Source organism: Buteo buteo, chromosome 13 (genome assembly GCF_964188355.1).
Source record: "Buteo buteo chromosome 13, bButBut1.hap1.1, whole genome shotgun sequence".
NCBI lineage: Eukaryota > Metazoa > Chordata > Aves > Accipitriformes > Accipitridae > Buteo > Buteo buteo.
Window position 1 is genome coordinate 8,428,387 of NC_134183.1, and position 15,286 is coordinate 8,443,672.

The 15,286-nt window shown below is 47.8% G+C and overlaps 2 protein-coding genes across 14 annotated transcripts in view; one reads left to right on the top strand and one right to left on the bottom strand.

Moving 5' to 3' along the window:
* The window catches only part of MYO15B (myosin XVB), a 41,994-nt gene extending 28,960 nt beyond the window's left edge, over positions 1-13,034 (top strand). For all 5 annotated transcript variants that reach the window (XM_075044537.1, XM_075044532.1, XM_075044534.1 and 2 more), the window contains 23 exons: positions 1,021-1,136; positions 1,660-1,719; positions 1,961-2,036; positions 2,536-2,654; positions 2,910-3,028; positions 3,489-3,630; positions 3,766-3,877; positions 4,200-4,360; positions 4,633-4,745; positions 4,862-4,925; positions 5,170-5,242; positions 5,621-5,697; positions 6,083-6,159; positions 6,743-6,873; positions 7,504-7,598; positions 7,881-7,958; positions 8,317-8,425; positions 8,774-8,922; positions 9,338-9,465; positions 10,475-10,608; positions 11,088-11,221; positions 11,676-11,816; positions 12,103-13,034. In XM_075044537.1, coding sequence (XP_074900638.1) covers positions 1,021-1,136; positions 1,660-1,719; positions 1,961-2,036; positions 2,536-2,654; positions 2,910-3,028; positions 3,489-3,630; positions 3,766-3,877; positions 4,200-4,360; positions 4,633-4,745; positions 4,862-4,925; positions 5,170-5,242; positions 5,621-5,697; positions 6,083-6,159; positions 6,743-6,873; positions 7,504-7,598; positions 7,881-7,958; positions 8,317-8,425; positions 8,774-8,922; positions 9,338-9,465; positions 10,475-10,608; positions 11,088-11,221; positions 11,676-11,816; positions 12,103-12,162 — 2,468 coding nt within the window. In that variant the 3' untranslated portion in view covers positions 12,163-13,034. The remainder of the gene's footprint in view (positions 1-1,020; positions 1,137-1,659; positions 1,720-1,960; positions 2,037-2,535; positions 2,655-2,909; positions 3,029-3,488; positions 3,631-3,765; positions 3,878-4,199; positions 4,361-4,632; positions 4,746-4,861; positions 4,926-5,169; positions 5,243-5,620; positions 5,698-6,082; positions 6,160-6,742; positions 6,874-7,503; positions 7,599-7,880; positions 7,959-8,316; positions 8,426-8,773; positions 8,923-9,337; positions 9,466-10,474; positions 10,609-11,087; positions 11,222-11,675; positions 11,817-12,102) is intronic.
* A 950-nt stretch (positions 13,035-13,984) lies between these two features.
* RECQL5 (RecQ like helicase 5) overlaps positions 13,985-15,286 on the bottom strand; it is a 39,725-nt gene continuing 38,423 nt past the window's right edge. For all 9 annotated transcript variants that reach the window (XM_075044545.1, XM_075044539.1, XM_075044543.1 and 6 more), the window contains one exon: positions 13,985-15,221. In XM_075044545.1, coding sequence (XP_074900646.1) covers positions 15,121-15,221 — 101 coding nt within the window. In that variant the 3' untranslated portion in view covers positions 13,985-15,120. The remainder of the gene's footprint in view (positions 15,222-15,286) is intronic.

Here is a 15,286-nt window from a genome sequence, read left to right on the forward strand (position 1 = left end):
GAGACCTTTGACACTGGCGACATAAACAGTGTCTGGATGCTGCCCACCTAAAAAATGGCATAGCTAATGCTTCTCAGCAGTAGTTTGGAAGTGTTATTCAGTCTTAGGTTTTGCCTCTGAATTTCAGTGGGAGCCTGGAGCCATATTTCATTTTATACTTTGCTGCTATTTTGGATACATGTACCAATGTATTTCAAGCTGTTTAAAACTCTCATCAGCATCACATTTTATAACATGCAAGCAACAGTCCGCCAAACACATTACTGAAGGACTCCATCCTGCAGGAGCTTCCCTGATATAAAAGAATTTGCCTGTTTCACTCCCCCTCTCTTTTAAACAATGTTTCTTTAGGAAATACTGTGAAAGTAAATTGAAGTAACTGGATTAGCCTGAAAAATCCCTACATGCTTTTGAATAGGGATATAGAACTGTGCTGAACTATGGGATCTACTACATTTCTTGTCCATGAACTCTGAAGTTTTGAAAGTTGGGAGTGATTAATGAAGACATTCCTGCCTCATAAAGCAATGCCTTTGAATGGTTGCCTTCAAACTGAGCCTGTCTTTAATAGATCTCCTGCAGAGAGAAATCCAGGGCAAGTGCTGGGTGCCTTGTACCAGAACCTTGCAGTCTGCAAGCTCAGAGGAGAATTTTTATGCCCATTTGAAACCTTTAGCACCCTTTTTATAATGACTTAAAGTGAAACTTGTGTCTTCACAGGTTAGTATTTTGTCTGGGACGCTGTGTGCTCCCTATCTCTGGAGTGTTTCTATTATAAGCACTGAACTTTGTGGCTAATACAGCAAGTATAAATGCTATCAGAAATGCTGGTACTCACATGATGACTGTTTTATGCATGCATTCACATTAGCTGATCCCTGACCTTCAAGAAGGTTCCTGACAATAATCTTCCATCAGGCATATAGCACTGTCCCCTTTTTCTTGGTAGGTCTTTGGCAGGTGGGAAGGTGACCCTGTAGTCAGCAAAGCCCATCTTCACTGCTCTTTCTCCTCACACAGACTCTGCTGTAACAGTAGCAGAAGATGATGGTATCAAGACCCAGCTGTACAAGCTCACTACCAGTGTCAGCTTTTCCTATGTCAACCCTGCCTGGAAAATCTTTCTGCGCAAAGAGGTACAGTTCATTAGCTGAGGGCTTGCTGTGGGAGGAGGGAACTAGTCCCACATTTGGTTTTTTGTCATAGGCACCCAGTGTGATATAAGAGCACAAAGATAGTTCTGGGAGGAGGTAGGGGATCATCTCATAGGGGATCTGGGTCCTGCTCTGCCTTACTGACTCTTGTGTCTCAGTTTCCCCACCTGTCCTTTCCTTCCTCTGTAAAGCACTAAGAGATCTACAAATAAAGTAAATTTGTTGTTATCTGGTGCTTTCCTGTTAAAATAGTACAAATGTGTTTAAAATCAAATATTCAAGAGTGCACTGAACTGACCAGGGTTCATCCCATGGTCTCACCACTTTACTTTTGGTCCTTCACTCCAGGTCCTTCTGTTCACATTCATAGTGTCTCTTCCCTGCCTGTCCTTGGAGATGAACTCATTCCTCTCTGGCAGCAGGGCATATGGATTACAAAACATCCCTGGGGAGCTATTTCTGCAACATCCGTAATTTCACTATTGTTTTTATCCTCCTCTTGCAGGTGTTTTACCCCAAAGAAAATTTCAGTCACCCTTATTGTCTGAACTTGCTGTGTGAACAGGTATGTACTGGTGTATGACTCAAGGCCTATTGTCTCTCTGGGGACAAAACACCCCATAATTACATTGCATAAGTTGCCTTCACTTCTGCATCCCTAGTAGTGTTAGTCTCTTCTCCAGATCCATCCAGTCAAGTCCCTGTTCACTCCTCTCTGAAACTCACTCTGTTTAACAGCCTCAGATTTCCAACATATTCAGATGTGGCTTCTTCAATGGAAGTCTCTCTGTTTCCTTCCTCTGCAGATCATGCGTGACACTTTCTCTGATTCCTGCTTTCGGATCTCCAAGGAGGAGAAGCGCAAGATGAAAGACCTGCTGAGTAATTAACAGCCCCATCATCCCTTCCTCCCAAGCCAGCTTTTGGTTTGAAACCTTCCTCCAAGCCCTTTCAGGCAGGACTTAGGGCAGAGGAGAAATGTTTGTCACTGCAGCAAGAAAGCACATTTGTGTGTCCTGTGTAGTGCAGTATGGGAATGTTTGTTTATTCCAGATGGCCAGAAAACAGCCCTGAAATTTCTCTGAGCCAGAAACACTTAGTTCTGATATGTTTATTGTGGGGAGAGGAAACTGAGACCTAAGGATGGGATTTTGAGTTGTCTTAAAATTCAGCTGTCATCTTTGACAGGAGCTTCATGGAGAGGGGCAGAGAAACTAGTAGTAGACTGGTGTGTGCAATTAATGTGGTATCCTTTTGCCTCTGCTTGTCATTTGCTGCACTGTAATCACTGAGGGGGACTAGTGGGAATGAGTCCCTGGAGAGAGGGACACTTGAACATCTTTGTCTTACTGAAAAAGTATCTGCTTTGTAACCCTGCTAGTGGAGTTCCAGGTTGGCAATGACATCCAGTCCATTCAGGAAGATGGGATAAAGAAGAGGATTGTACTGGCTGCTCGGGATAACTGGGCTAACTATTTCTCCCGCCTTTTCCCGGTTCATGTGAGTTTTAACCTTCTCGCCAGACCCTGGGCTTGCTTTAGCTGTGTGGCTCTAGCTTATCCAGGATCTCTTTCTGCCTCCCTGCCTGGCCACACATCATTCATTCTTCTGTGCCTTCTGTACCTTGCTGTGTTTGACACCTCTGTCAGCCCAGGGCCTCCTTCATGGTACATGTGGTAGCATCTTCTTCCCCTGCTCCATCATGTCCAGGTGAGATGGAGCCTTTCATGCTCTCTGGCTGCACTTTCCTTACAGGGCGAAAATGGAAGTGATGTCCAGATCCTGGGTGTTTCTCACCGGGGCATGCGGCTGCTGAAGGTGGTGAAAGCAGCTGGCTATAATCCTGAGCACCTGAAGATTCTTTGCAGCTACAGGTGAGCAAAAGGGCACTGGTTGCTGCAGGATGATAATTTGTCACTTGCAGGATGTTTTCAGAGTGTTAGGAGGCAAACTGAATGGTTGAGCTGAAAATTCCCTGTTTGTGCTGTGCTCTCTAGGATTGTCCTAGTCCAGTTGTGACTCACTGACTCTCCTTCTAATGAGTGTGGTCTTTCCCTTTCCTTCCCACCTTTTGCTTTGCTTATAATAAGTGAGTGCTAGGTGTGAGTAAGCTCCATGAATATCATCACAAGGGAGGTCCTCAAAGTGGTAAGGTGAAAGCCATGAGCAGCCTATGGTGCTATTACTGTTGTAATACAGTGCTGGTGAAAGGCCACCCTCTGGAGCATGCTGAGGCCTGTCTCCATTCTCAGTCCTTGGAATGAGGTCCCATCCCCATGATCTGCATCCCTAGCTCTGGCAGAAAGACTCCAACTATGCTGGCTGTATTCTCAGCTTTGCAGATGTGCTGTCAGTGGAACTGAAGGGCAGCAGTGCCCTGGAGTTCTCTCTGAAGACAGAGCAGCTCTTCCTGCACTCTCCGAAGGCTCCGTGCATCAAGGCTATGGTGGAACTCTTCATCGAGGAGCTGAGGCAGGTGAGGGAGCGCTGTAGTGCAGTAGGGAATGAAGGTGGTTTCCCACATGGACCTGAGCAGGTCCATAGAATGACATGGTCTGAGTCCTTCACATCCTGGGGACGAGATTTGACCTTCCCATTGCTTTTTCCCCAGGATACCAACTACGTTGTTGCTCTGCGCAGCTACATTGCAGATGACAAGAGCCTTCTTAGCTTCAAGAAGGGTGATCTCATTGAGTTACTGCCCATGCAAGGCGTGGAGCCAGGTGAGGGAGTTTGTCAAGATTGGGAGGAAGGGTGGGGAATGGATTCAAGGGCCTGCTGGACCCATGGTGCCCCGAAGTTCTACATGCCGCTGTTGAGTAAACCAGAGGAAAGCAGACTCTTAAGGGCTGGCATAGTCAGCCTTCAGCTCTGCCATTCTCTGACGACAACCCGCCTTGTTCCAGCTGCCATAGTTACAGGGGATGTTATCTTAGGATGCAGGAAAGCCTGGTCAGTCTGATGCTGTCCTTTGCCAGTAGAATGCTTCACTGCTCATTTCTTTTGGTAGATGCCATGGTTCCTGACTCTCCCCTGTTTCTGCAGGCTGGCAGTTTGGCTCCACTGGTGGCCGCTGCGGTATTTTCCCCACTAGTCTGGTGCAATTGGCTGCAGCCCCTGATTACCTCAGTACCAGCATGGACAGATGTGGAGGGCTGCGGAAGAGCATGAAAGCTTCCCCAGAGAGCAGGAACACCAGCAGGGAGGTGAGTTGTCCTTGGGGAACTTCTAGGGGATATAGTCGGGTTCTGTGGGAGCTGCTAGGGTGGGTCTGTGGGCCTGGTAGCGTCTAACCTCCCAGGCTAGAGGGAAGATGACTGCTTAATCCTTGCAGATGGAGACACTCAAATACTATCATAGTGGGCGAGGGAGGCATCACACACAGATCAGGCCTTCCCAGGTCGGGCAGGTGAGAAGAATACACACTGTGGTTCCTCAGCTGACTTTTTAGGGTGGGTTTTGCTGCCTATCTCTGCAGAGTTCTGTTCCCAGCCTGGCATCAGAACGCAACAGCATCATGTTAGTCCCTGCTGGTGATCATTATACCATGATGGACTTCGCCACAGCCTACTTCCGAGAGGCTCAGCCCATGTGAGTAGGCTATGGTCCTTCCTGAACAGGCGTACACAGGATCTGTGTAGCCTGACCTACACCAAGCTGTTTCTGGGGGTGTTTCTCGGATTGCATGTTCCCTCTCCTCTGTCTAGGCAGGGACTGAAGGGGATGTCTGCTGAAAAGAAGAGTGCAGCTGACCTGGTCCAGCACACCAAGGTGAGCCCAGTCTCTCCCCATGGCTACAGCCAGAATCCCAGCTCCAGCCTTGCCTCTAGCTTTGTCCCCACATGGAAAAAACTGCAGAGGGCAAATCCTTGGCTGCAGCCTCTGGAAAAGCGTAGGTGCCCCCTGTTCTTCAGTGCTGCCTGCAAGATACTGGGAGCTTATGTCTTTGTGAAGACTGCAGCACAGCTCTGTGTGATCTGCCTCCCCAGCTTACCCTTGTATTCTGGCCCTGCAGGTCCCAATCCAGCAGTCTTTGCTCCGGTACTCTGATAGTGAGCTGAATGAGCTTGCCACAAAGAACTTCAAGAGTAAGTACCTCCCTAGAACACAATACTGCAGAGGCTGGAGCAGGGGTGAGAGGGACAGCCTTAGTGGCCACACATAGGCATCACAGGGCCCAGAGCGGGAAATGAAAACTGTGAGAGGAGGACTCTTCCTAAGGCATTTCTGCAGTTAATAACCACCTGTGTCCATGCTGAAAGCCTCCAGCAAAATGCACTTTGCCTTGAGTGCAAAGTGTCCAAGAACACACACTGCCTGGGCTGATGCCCCACTGACTGACTACACATGCAAGGCTCGTAATAGCCCATGGAGCAGAAAAGCTTTCAGGACATTTTCTAGTCTACTGCCTGCCCCATGGCAGGATCACCTCTGCTTAGACCTAAATGCTAGCCCTTGCTTTACAGCTCTGATGCGGTTCATGGGAGATCAATCAAAACTTAAGGACCAGAATGAGGTTGAATGCATCTATGAAATCCTTCAGGTTTGTGAACTTCCCCTGGGCAAGGCGCTGAAGCACCAATGGGAATGAAGGGCCAAGACCTTGCTGGGAAGGGAGAGAGCAGGGAGAGCCATAATCCAACCTCCTGCATGAGAAAGGGAGCTGAAGCAGAAAGGCTGATTAAAATCATGGGGGGGGAGGGGTTGCATGTAAATGCTTTCCCTGGATATCACTGTCTGGATGAGAGCATAACCTGCCTCTCCTTCTTTGGGCCTAGATAGCACTAGAGACCAGAGCCTGCAAAGCCCAAGCTTTAAGCAAATTGGCAGAGCTCTGGAGCTGGGAGAGGAAGGGCACAGAGATGACCAGGGGCCTCTCTGATTCTCTTGTCCCCTCTCTGATGCTGTCTTCTCCTCTCTGAATGCAGCTGTGCAAGGAGAAGGAGAGTTTGCATGATGAGGTCTACTGCCAGGTCATCAAACAGGTCACCCACAACCCTAACCAGTGAGTACCAGCACTGTCAGCTCTTGTGTGTGCACAGCTGGAGGGGAACCATCTACCTCACTGCATGGACACTAGGGCCAGGAGAGAGGCTGCCCCCTAATGATGTGTTGTCCCCAGCTTCCCAGATGCTGGGGCTTTTGCTGAGCACTCTGGAAATTTAGCTAGTCACTGGCTTTGGCATTTTCACTTCAATGGATGTTTGTCCTTGTATCTCTGGCTGCTGATATATCTGGGCACTGATAAACATACCTGGCAGCTCATGGTAGTGGTGCTGCTCAGAGCCCTGATTTCCTCATCACAGCCCTGGAGAATTCATACAACAGTTAGAGAGTGGCTTGACCCCACACTGCCCTGCAATGTGTCAGCAGTGGCATCAGAGTGGCCTTGACTGTTCCCTTGCTTTGTTTGCTGTTAGAATAACTGAATCAATTCCTTCTTCAGCATAAGAAATATCTGACTAAGGGCCGCCATCTCATTTTCTGCCACCTGACCTAGGTGTTCAGAAGGGCAGAGGCTCATTTTGAGCTGCTTCAAGCAGGTATTGTCTTGTTCCAAGGCGCCCACAGATCTTTCTGTTCCGCAGGGAGAGCGTGCTGCGTGGTTGGTTGCTCCTAAACCTGCTAACTGGGTATTTCCTCCCTTCTAACATCCTGATGCCCTATGCCACCAAGTTTTTGCAGCTAGCCAGCAGTGACCCATCTAGCACCCACCACGGTATGACTGTTTCTGTGTCCTGTACAATAAAAGTCTGCCCCCTTGTTACTAAGGCCCAGTGGTCAAGGAAAGAAGACAGGATCCAGGTGGGGACACGGTCCAATGGGAAAATCTCCCTTATCCTGTTAGGCAGGAGAAATGAATGGGGTACTGAGGCAGCTGAGCCTGCGGGCACGAGTCAGCATTTTATCTCTAGTCTTTCTGTTTGCAGAGGTCATTTCCCATTGCATCTTCACCCAGGCAAGGTGGAATTGTGTCTCTGAGGCTTAGCTTAGCACTGTGGCTTAAGCCCAGTTTGAAAGCTAGACCCTGGGGGAAAGGCAGGCAGGCAGTGGTCTTCCAGAGTCATCAGCTGTGAGGTATTTGGGTTGGAATCCTGCCAGAGAAGAGGGTTCTAGTTCTCCCATCCTGTCATTCCTCTGTATTCCTACTGCCCTGGATGCTGTCTGGGGCTGACCCCTCATGATTTGGATGTGTCCTGGCAAAGTGGGAGATGACGTCAAGTCTCTTTGCTCTCCTAGCAGCAGCCCTGGGTTAAATTCAACACAGCCAGGATGACCCAACACCATAGGAAACAATGCTTAGTCCTCTGTTTGGCTCCACACATGAAGCTTTTTCTTCTTCCTGCAGATATAGCCAAGATCTGTCAGAGCAACCTGCGGAAAAATTTCATGTACGGGGGCCGCCGCCGCCTTCCTTTCCCTGTGGAGATAGAGGCATTGCTGGTATTGAGGGGCAGAGAAGTGGGGATGCTGGGAAGAGAGGGAGGGCAGAGGCTTGCCAGGAGGTGCCATGTGCAGTGTTACTGGGGCGGTTAGTGTTCCAAGAGAGGAAATGAAGCATGTGTCTGTAAGGGGATTGGGAAATGCAGTGCCATGGAGTGGGCAGGGAAGAGGCAGGTACTATGGGCAAGCAGTGGAAGGCAGAGATGAGGAGGAAGAGAGAGAAATAATTGTGGAGCTGATGGGATCCAGCATGTCTTGCTGCCTAAAGACTGTCCTTTGCAGAAGGGGCATGGTGCCCGCCGGCTAGTGATCCTGATGCCTGGAGGTGTGGAATACCTCACCAGAATAAAGACATTCACTGTGAGTTTTCTGCTTTGAATTTCTTCATTGAACTGAACTCTGACCTACACCAGGGAACTCCCTTATCTGTCAAAACCTTGGGCTTGGCCTGTGCTTCCCATAGTGCTGTGAGAGTTTCCCACTCACGTCCTAGGAATCCCTGTACTGTGAGAGTTTCCTACTCACGTCCTAGGAATCCCTGTAGCAGCATATCTCTGCAGGGCCTGCACAACACTGGGATGCCTCACCCAGCTTGCTTCTTTGAGCAATGGCCAGAGCCATACTGCTGCCCTCCAACAGGCCCAGTATGTCTAATTGCTCTGGGGCTGCTTTGGGCTTGCCTGGCCACAGTGTTTATTTGCTTCTTTCCTTGCTTCAGGTGGCCAAGGAGCTCTTGCAGGAGATCTGTGAGCAGATGGGGGCAGGCGAACAGGAAGAGATACAAGAATTTGTTCTTTTTGCCATCAGGAGTGACAGCAATAATCTCGGCAAGTAGAGACTAGCATCTAGCTGCTTTCTTTCCCTCCAACAGGGAGGACCATGGCTACTGTTTCAAACAGTTCCCCCATGCTTGCTGGTTCCAGGGAGGTGCCTCTTCAGCAGTTTCCCCCTGTACTAGGGTTAAGGGTTGTGGCTTATCAGGGGCTGTGTTGCTTGCTCCTGAGAGAGGTGTGTGTGTCTGTGTGGGTCCATGTCCCTTTGGAATGGCTGATGCTCGGAGTGGTAAGGGCAGGGTGGAATAGAGGTCTGCAGGAAGGGTCCTGTCCCAGGCCATAGAGCTCAGCCCACTGTCTCAGTATGAAGTGTGATGACCCTCTCTCTGCATAAACATGTAGATAAAATGGTGAGGCCGTTAAGATCAGAGGAGTATCTTCATGATTACCTGCTGGAGGACAAGTCGGTCACTGTGACTTTACGCAGGCTCATCTGGAGGACACCTCTGCACTTTGAGAACAAAATTTATACTGATGTCCATTATGGACAGGTAAGCAACAAGGCCAGTGTGCGCACCAGGAACCTCCCTAGCAAGGGCTCCCTAGCAGGGGCAGAGTTAGCGTACAGGCCAATGGGAATGTCCCAAGGGGGCTGAAGAAGCGGGAGGGCTTTGGCTGATCGGCTTTGTGTGCTGTTTCTGGGAATGGCTAATAACTGAAGCTATGGATGCATGGAAGGCAGTGTGCCTGTAGCCCTAGCCTATGAGCTGTACTCAACCAGACATGGTTTGTGCAGTTCTGCATCCTCTTCCTGAGCCCAGAAAGCCTTTGCTTTTGTGTTATCAGCCTGAGCTGGATGTGTTACCAGCAAGGCAGGATGTAGGTCTCTGCAGCCTGGCACTGCCCAGACATGCCTGAACTTTCTGGCAGGTTTAACAAAGGGCTCTTTCCTGTGCTGTCTCTCAGATCCTGTGGGATTACCTGAATGGGAGGATACTGTTGAGCCATAGTAAAGAAATGGAGATGCAGGTGGGCATTTTGGCAGTGCTCCAGCACTGGGCCAAAGCAGAACAGCAGAACTCTTCTCTCTCCAGGTACGTCTGTCTCAGGGTGGGTCTCTATCTCTAATGGCTGTTGGCACCACAGGGGTTAGGAGTAGGTGCCTGAAAGTACTTGCTGGATAATTAAGGAATGGACAGTTCTGGAGAATAAGCTCCTAATTAATGTCACTTAGTGACTGACTCCTGCCCATAATCAAGAAAGTTGACCTTCTGTTCACCCTCTTAATGCTGACAGTCTCTGATCCACAGTTCCTTTTGTGAATCCTGAGCTGAGGTTCATGAGGGTGCCATGGGCATTTCTTTTGACTGCCATGTGTTTGCAATACCAAGAAGGAAGTGCATGAGCTTATTGTTGGGATGAATGCTCCTTTGTTCTTTCTCACAAGTGCCAGAGTTTTCAACCCTGGGCACCCAAAACCTGTAGTGAGCCTAACGGGAATGAAAATGTCCCTGGGTACTGGAAAGCTTCTGTCCTGCAGCCCTTAGCTGTTATTTTCACACTCCTTCCTTCCTGTACCCTTATGCACTTTGACTTGGAGTTGAGGTAATGTCTGCATCAGATCCCCTTACAGCACCAGCAGCAGGGGGTAATACCATAGGGTAATAGCATAACCCTGCTGGGCATTGGAGCTCTGCTCTGTGTAGTGCTTTGGATGAACAGGAGCAAGACAGGGTTAGAATAAGGTGGTATTCAGCTGAGACTGTCTGTGAAAGAAACACCCTGTGGCTTTACTTCCATGCTACAGTCCTTGCTTGAAGAACTCCTCTTGTCTCCAGAAAGGAGAGATTTCTCTGAGTGCACTACTCAGTGGTGCACAGCTGCCTTCTCTGTGGAAAATGGTGGTCTCACTGTCTCTGATGTTTCCTTCCACATTACCCAATTCAGATACGACCTGTTGTGCTCTTACCCTCTCCCTCCACCCTTGCTCCAGCCATGCAATTAAAAATTGTTGCCACATCCCCTCCTTCCTCTTAATCCCCTTGGTTGATCTTTTGATTTTAGCTGGGCAGGGGGTGAATTAGTATCTGCTTGTTGGCACAGGGAAGAGCTGAAGGAGTACACACCACAGACCCTGCAGTCCTCCATCAGAACCCAGGCTCTGCAGAACCATGTTGGCACGCTGCTGAGAACCAGGCAGCCCCTCCAGCCAGTGGATGCAAAAATCCAGTTCATAGGTGAGGAGACATACAGATCTGCTTGAGTCATCTGTCCTGAGCATGATGGAAGCTGCTCTGAAGGCACTTTTGAGACAGTTCATGAGGTTGGCAAGGATCCTTAGAGCCTGGAATGGGCCATGACATAGAACTCCCTGACAGCCTCCTCCTGCAGATTGGCACTTGTTCCCAAGCGTGGTGATCATGGCAGAAGTTCCACCTCTTTTGTAGAAGTCTACAGTATATATTCAGAGCTCTGTACAAGTTGTGTTTTAATTGATACTCTGGCTGCACAGCTGTTTTCTGGTTGGAAAAGAACGGGACATCCATTCAGGCTGCTGAGAATTGAGTATCAGCTGCCTGGGAGGGAGGGAGAAGTTGTCAATCTTACTTTTCAATGTAGAAAAGCTTCGGAATGCTTGCAGCTTTTGACCACCTTAGGTTGGTGCAGTAGATTGCTAGCTAGACGCTGCTGAAAGCCACCTTTTGCTTTCTTACAGAGCATGTGATGAAACTGCCTTTCTTTGGCTACAACACCTACTTTGTAGAGAGAGTCAGTGATGACACAATCCCTGTGCCCTGTTTCTTTGGTGTGAATAAAGAGGAGATCATTGTGGCAGATGGCACCACCCAGGTATGCCAGACAATTCCTCCCTAGAGTCCAGAGCCCTGATGTCTGTCAGACGTTAACTCTGACTTTTAGAAGAACTTGCGCAGGAAAAGACTGTATTTACCTGCATCACAGCAACTCTAACAACAGCCCTAGCCCAAAGCAAGTGACAAGAGTGGTAGAACAGTTAGTACTGCCATGTGCTCTTTTGTAAGTGCAGTGACCATGCTAATAAGCACAGTCCACAGTAAAACTAAGTGTAGGTCACATTCCTGTTTGTCCCAATCTTGAGAGAGTTCTAGGGACATGCTGTCAGCAGGAGCCTGCCCTGTATTCTGTATACAAGTATTCTGACTGCCCCAGTCCTTGTCTCAGCTTTCAATAAGCTCTTGAGGTGAATCCTCCTTGGTGAGAATTGGATGGTTTTATTTGTAAGGACTGCACCAGAGAGTGTTTTGTGGCTTTTCTCCTTACACAGGAGGTCTCCTGCGTCATTCCACTGAAAGAGCTGCAGAAGATGCGAACCCTGCGGCCTGTCTCTGATGGTGGGCTTCCTGGCATAGAAATGAACTATGGCTCAGCTGCCAACCCCAAGACTATGTGGATTGAACTGTCACAGGTGAGATCAGCCTGGACCTACAGCTTCCTCCTGGCACAGCTTCCTCCTGGCATTTCAGAAGTTGCCCTCCACTGCCCAGCTGAGCCTCTGCTAAGAGTCAGTACTACTGCTCTCTTCTGTCCCAGAGCTGGATGGGGGCACTGCATTTCCCAGGCCACAAAGCGCAGCTTTGTCCCAGCAAGTACCTGATATTTAATTATGGAAAGTGATTTATGGGAATATTTAATTATGAGAAGCAGCCATTTCTGGGGCAGAGAATGACTGATACTGATTTGTGTTTTGACAGGCTAAAGAAATGTATCACACGATTGTTGTCATCCTGGATAAAACAGAGTTGCACCACTAAAGCCTACGAGGAGGAGAATGACCAACCAAAACAGCACTGTTTTCCTTTCTTCAAGCTTGTTCAGTGCTTCCTGCCCTGTCTTCTGGAGAGGACTTTTCCAAAAGACATCCATGACCTCAGACAGCTACTTTCTAAGACTGCCGCCACAGTGTTTGTTGATGAACTGAACAATAATCTCATCCCTTGTGACCTGCCATTCAGTCCCCACGTACTCTTCCTTGAAGTGATGTATGCAGTGGCTAAACAAAGCACAAGACACCCTTTCCACACCATTGCTTTTTCATAGCCTGTTCCAACACAGAGCAGCTGAACAGATGCAAGCAATTGCCTTCAAGCTTTGTAGTGTGGGACCCTTCTTTAATTAATTAACATGAGAAAAGACTGATGCTTGCTAGAGATTTGTGCACAGCTAAGGCTATGAAATGACTGCACTGACTGCTGGTGTTTTCCATAGGCCAGCTTTTTCTCTGTATTGATATGCAAGAGGCCCTATAGCAGGATTTGTGAAGCAGGAGCTTGTAGAAAGCATCTCAATTGCAAAGCAGATCAGTGTTAATATATAATTAACACATATGCTGGGGCACAGATTGAGCTGCAATGGTAAGAAAGTTTATTGTTAATTAATTTCTTACTGACATAATTATATGCATATGTTTCCCTCTACTATAAAGAAGTCAGTCATGTCCATGCAGCTGTCATATTTAAATGATGGCTCCATACCTGTGAAGAAAGTGTACTCAAATGGAATTTGTATTACAGCAGAGGAGAGTGTCCTGGGTTGTACAAAAATGCTTAATTTATTTTTATTGCTACAGCTATCCTACTGAAAAGTATCTGCACTTTAGGAGATTGCAATAAAATAATCACATAGAGATGTTTTGAAACTATGACATAACAGATACTGGTTTACATCTAACATGGGAAGATTGACCTGCAGGTAACTGGCAAAGCCTGAGGAAAAGATTGTCACTGTTGGCTAGGAAGGGGATAGAGCTGAGGGTGCTCAATGCAAGCCATAACACACAGCTAGCTTCTTGCTAGTGAGCTGATGCTAGCAGTAACTACAGCATCTTCCCTGTCAGGAACTTCCCTTTGACTGCTGCTTGCTGTGGCCTGTGAGGTCTTAGCTGAAGCATGTTCCACCCTTCCCCTTCAGCAGTGCTACTGCAAGGCTTAGGTAAAGCATCACAGCAATGTGAAAGAAAGGAAGAGAAAAAATATCTAAAGATTAACTTATCCTTATTCCCCTTCTCTTTGAGCTTTTGCTGCCTTACATAGAAGCACAACTCATCTGGTTAGAAATGCCCCACACTCTGATAAAGCACTTTGTCATACAAATCTGCTTACAGATTTACAAGATAAAGCATTTCTGAGAAGTTCACGCAGGCAGCAGCTGAACTCTATAAGCACTGAACTCTGGAGAGATAGTAACACCACTTAAGTGGCTGATGAAACAGGATTTTTAATGGGAAGGTAAAATAGAAGCCAGCAGGCAACAGCTGAAAAATACCTGTTGTGTAAAAAGCTTCTTGTAAAGCCCTTTGTCCTCCAGTGAGCAGAGCAAGCTGAAGATGAAAGTGACTTTTGAGTTAAACATTTCCAGGTTCTCCTGGTTCTAGCTGGAGAAGTCCTGCAGCTATAAAGGGTTGGAGGTGTCTGCTGGCACGTTTCCCATCCATGCCATCCTGGGCTTGCATTTATTAGCTGTCTGTTCAGATAAGAAATGAACTTTTATGTCTATGTTTTATGTTGGAGTTTTAAAAGTATCTTAGACCAGTCTGTATGATTGAGTGATAAGAAAAAGCTTCCAGGAAGAGTCCACAGCAGCTATAACATTGTTTTATTGTCAGTTCCGCACATACATTTAAGTACATTTAAAAAAAAATACATTTGTTGAGTACAGTGATCCAAAAGCCTGTTTGATGGCCTCTCAGGCTGCAGATTCCTCTAGCAGCACTAGTGCTGGAGGCCACCAGCCTCTGTAGGCATGGAACAAAGGCAGAACCCAACAAAAACCCAACAGAAAGGACTTGTGCCAGGGATCAGGTTATTTCAAGCCCACTGGATACCCTAAGGTTCAGGTCCTTATATAAATATAGCAGCAGAGGCACCACAGTGTCAATTTGAGGGCCACAGCAGTACCTTAACAAGTTGTAACAGCAACATTGCCCTCTGTATTGCAGACTGTGGGTGAGGCACCGGGAGCAAATATGGCTTTGGGGGTTACAAGCAAATGCTGGAAAAGTGTTGGCAACCTTGATGCCACTATTGGAGAGGTTAATACTGAAAGAGCATCACTGCTTAAGTTAAAGGGCAGACAGAACTAGACAAAGTAAAAAAGAAAAAGTTTAGATTGAAAGAAAAAGAATCCAAGTTTCTCCACCTTCAGAAAGTCGGCATTGCTTGCATGGTAAAAACAAAACACTCCCCTCTGGTCCTTCAAGGGAAAACATTCCATCCAGGAACGTAACCATCAAGTTCATCATTGGCAGCCCTGAGCAAAGCATGTGAACTTGTAGCATAAGGCTTCTACTGGTAACACTGAAATATGAACTAAGAGATGGGGGAGCAAGGGGAGGAGCTATCTAGGAAGCGAGATGCAATCCCAAAGCAGAGTCCCCACTGGAAAGTCTGAGCCCTTCCCAGACTGCTGCAGGGAATAGAGGTTGCAGAACATCTGACGCAGCAGCCCCTAAACTACACAGCAGATGCAGACTTCATACCTCTTGGCAAGAGGTATTAGAGGGCTTCAGTGCCCTAGTTATTGGAGAAACTCTCCATAAGTTCCCAGAACCTGGTTTCCTGGAAGTGCATGTCACTAAGGTCGGAAGTGAGCAAAAATGCAGTGGAAAAAGAAAGCTCACTTCTGTGGTTTCATGAAACCCTCCATGGCTGAGTTCTTCAGGATACCCTGGTCCCACTGCTGGAGGAAGGAAGACAGCCAACATGATGCAAGGATCATCTCTCTGAGCTCTGCAGCTCCTGCCAGTCTGTCTCACTCTCACACCTGACCCTTGTTTTGAAAAACTCCTTGATGAGTCTCTGTGCTTCCTCCTTCACTGCAAGAGAGGAAGTACCACCTTTGAGATGATACTTAAGACATCTACCCCCTCTAAAGACATCA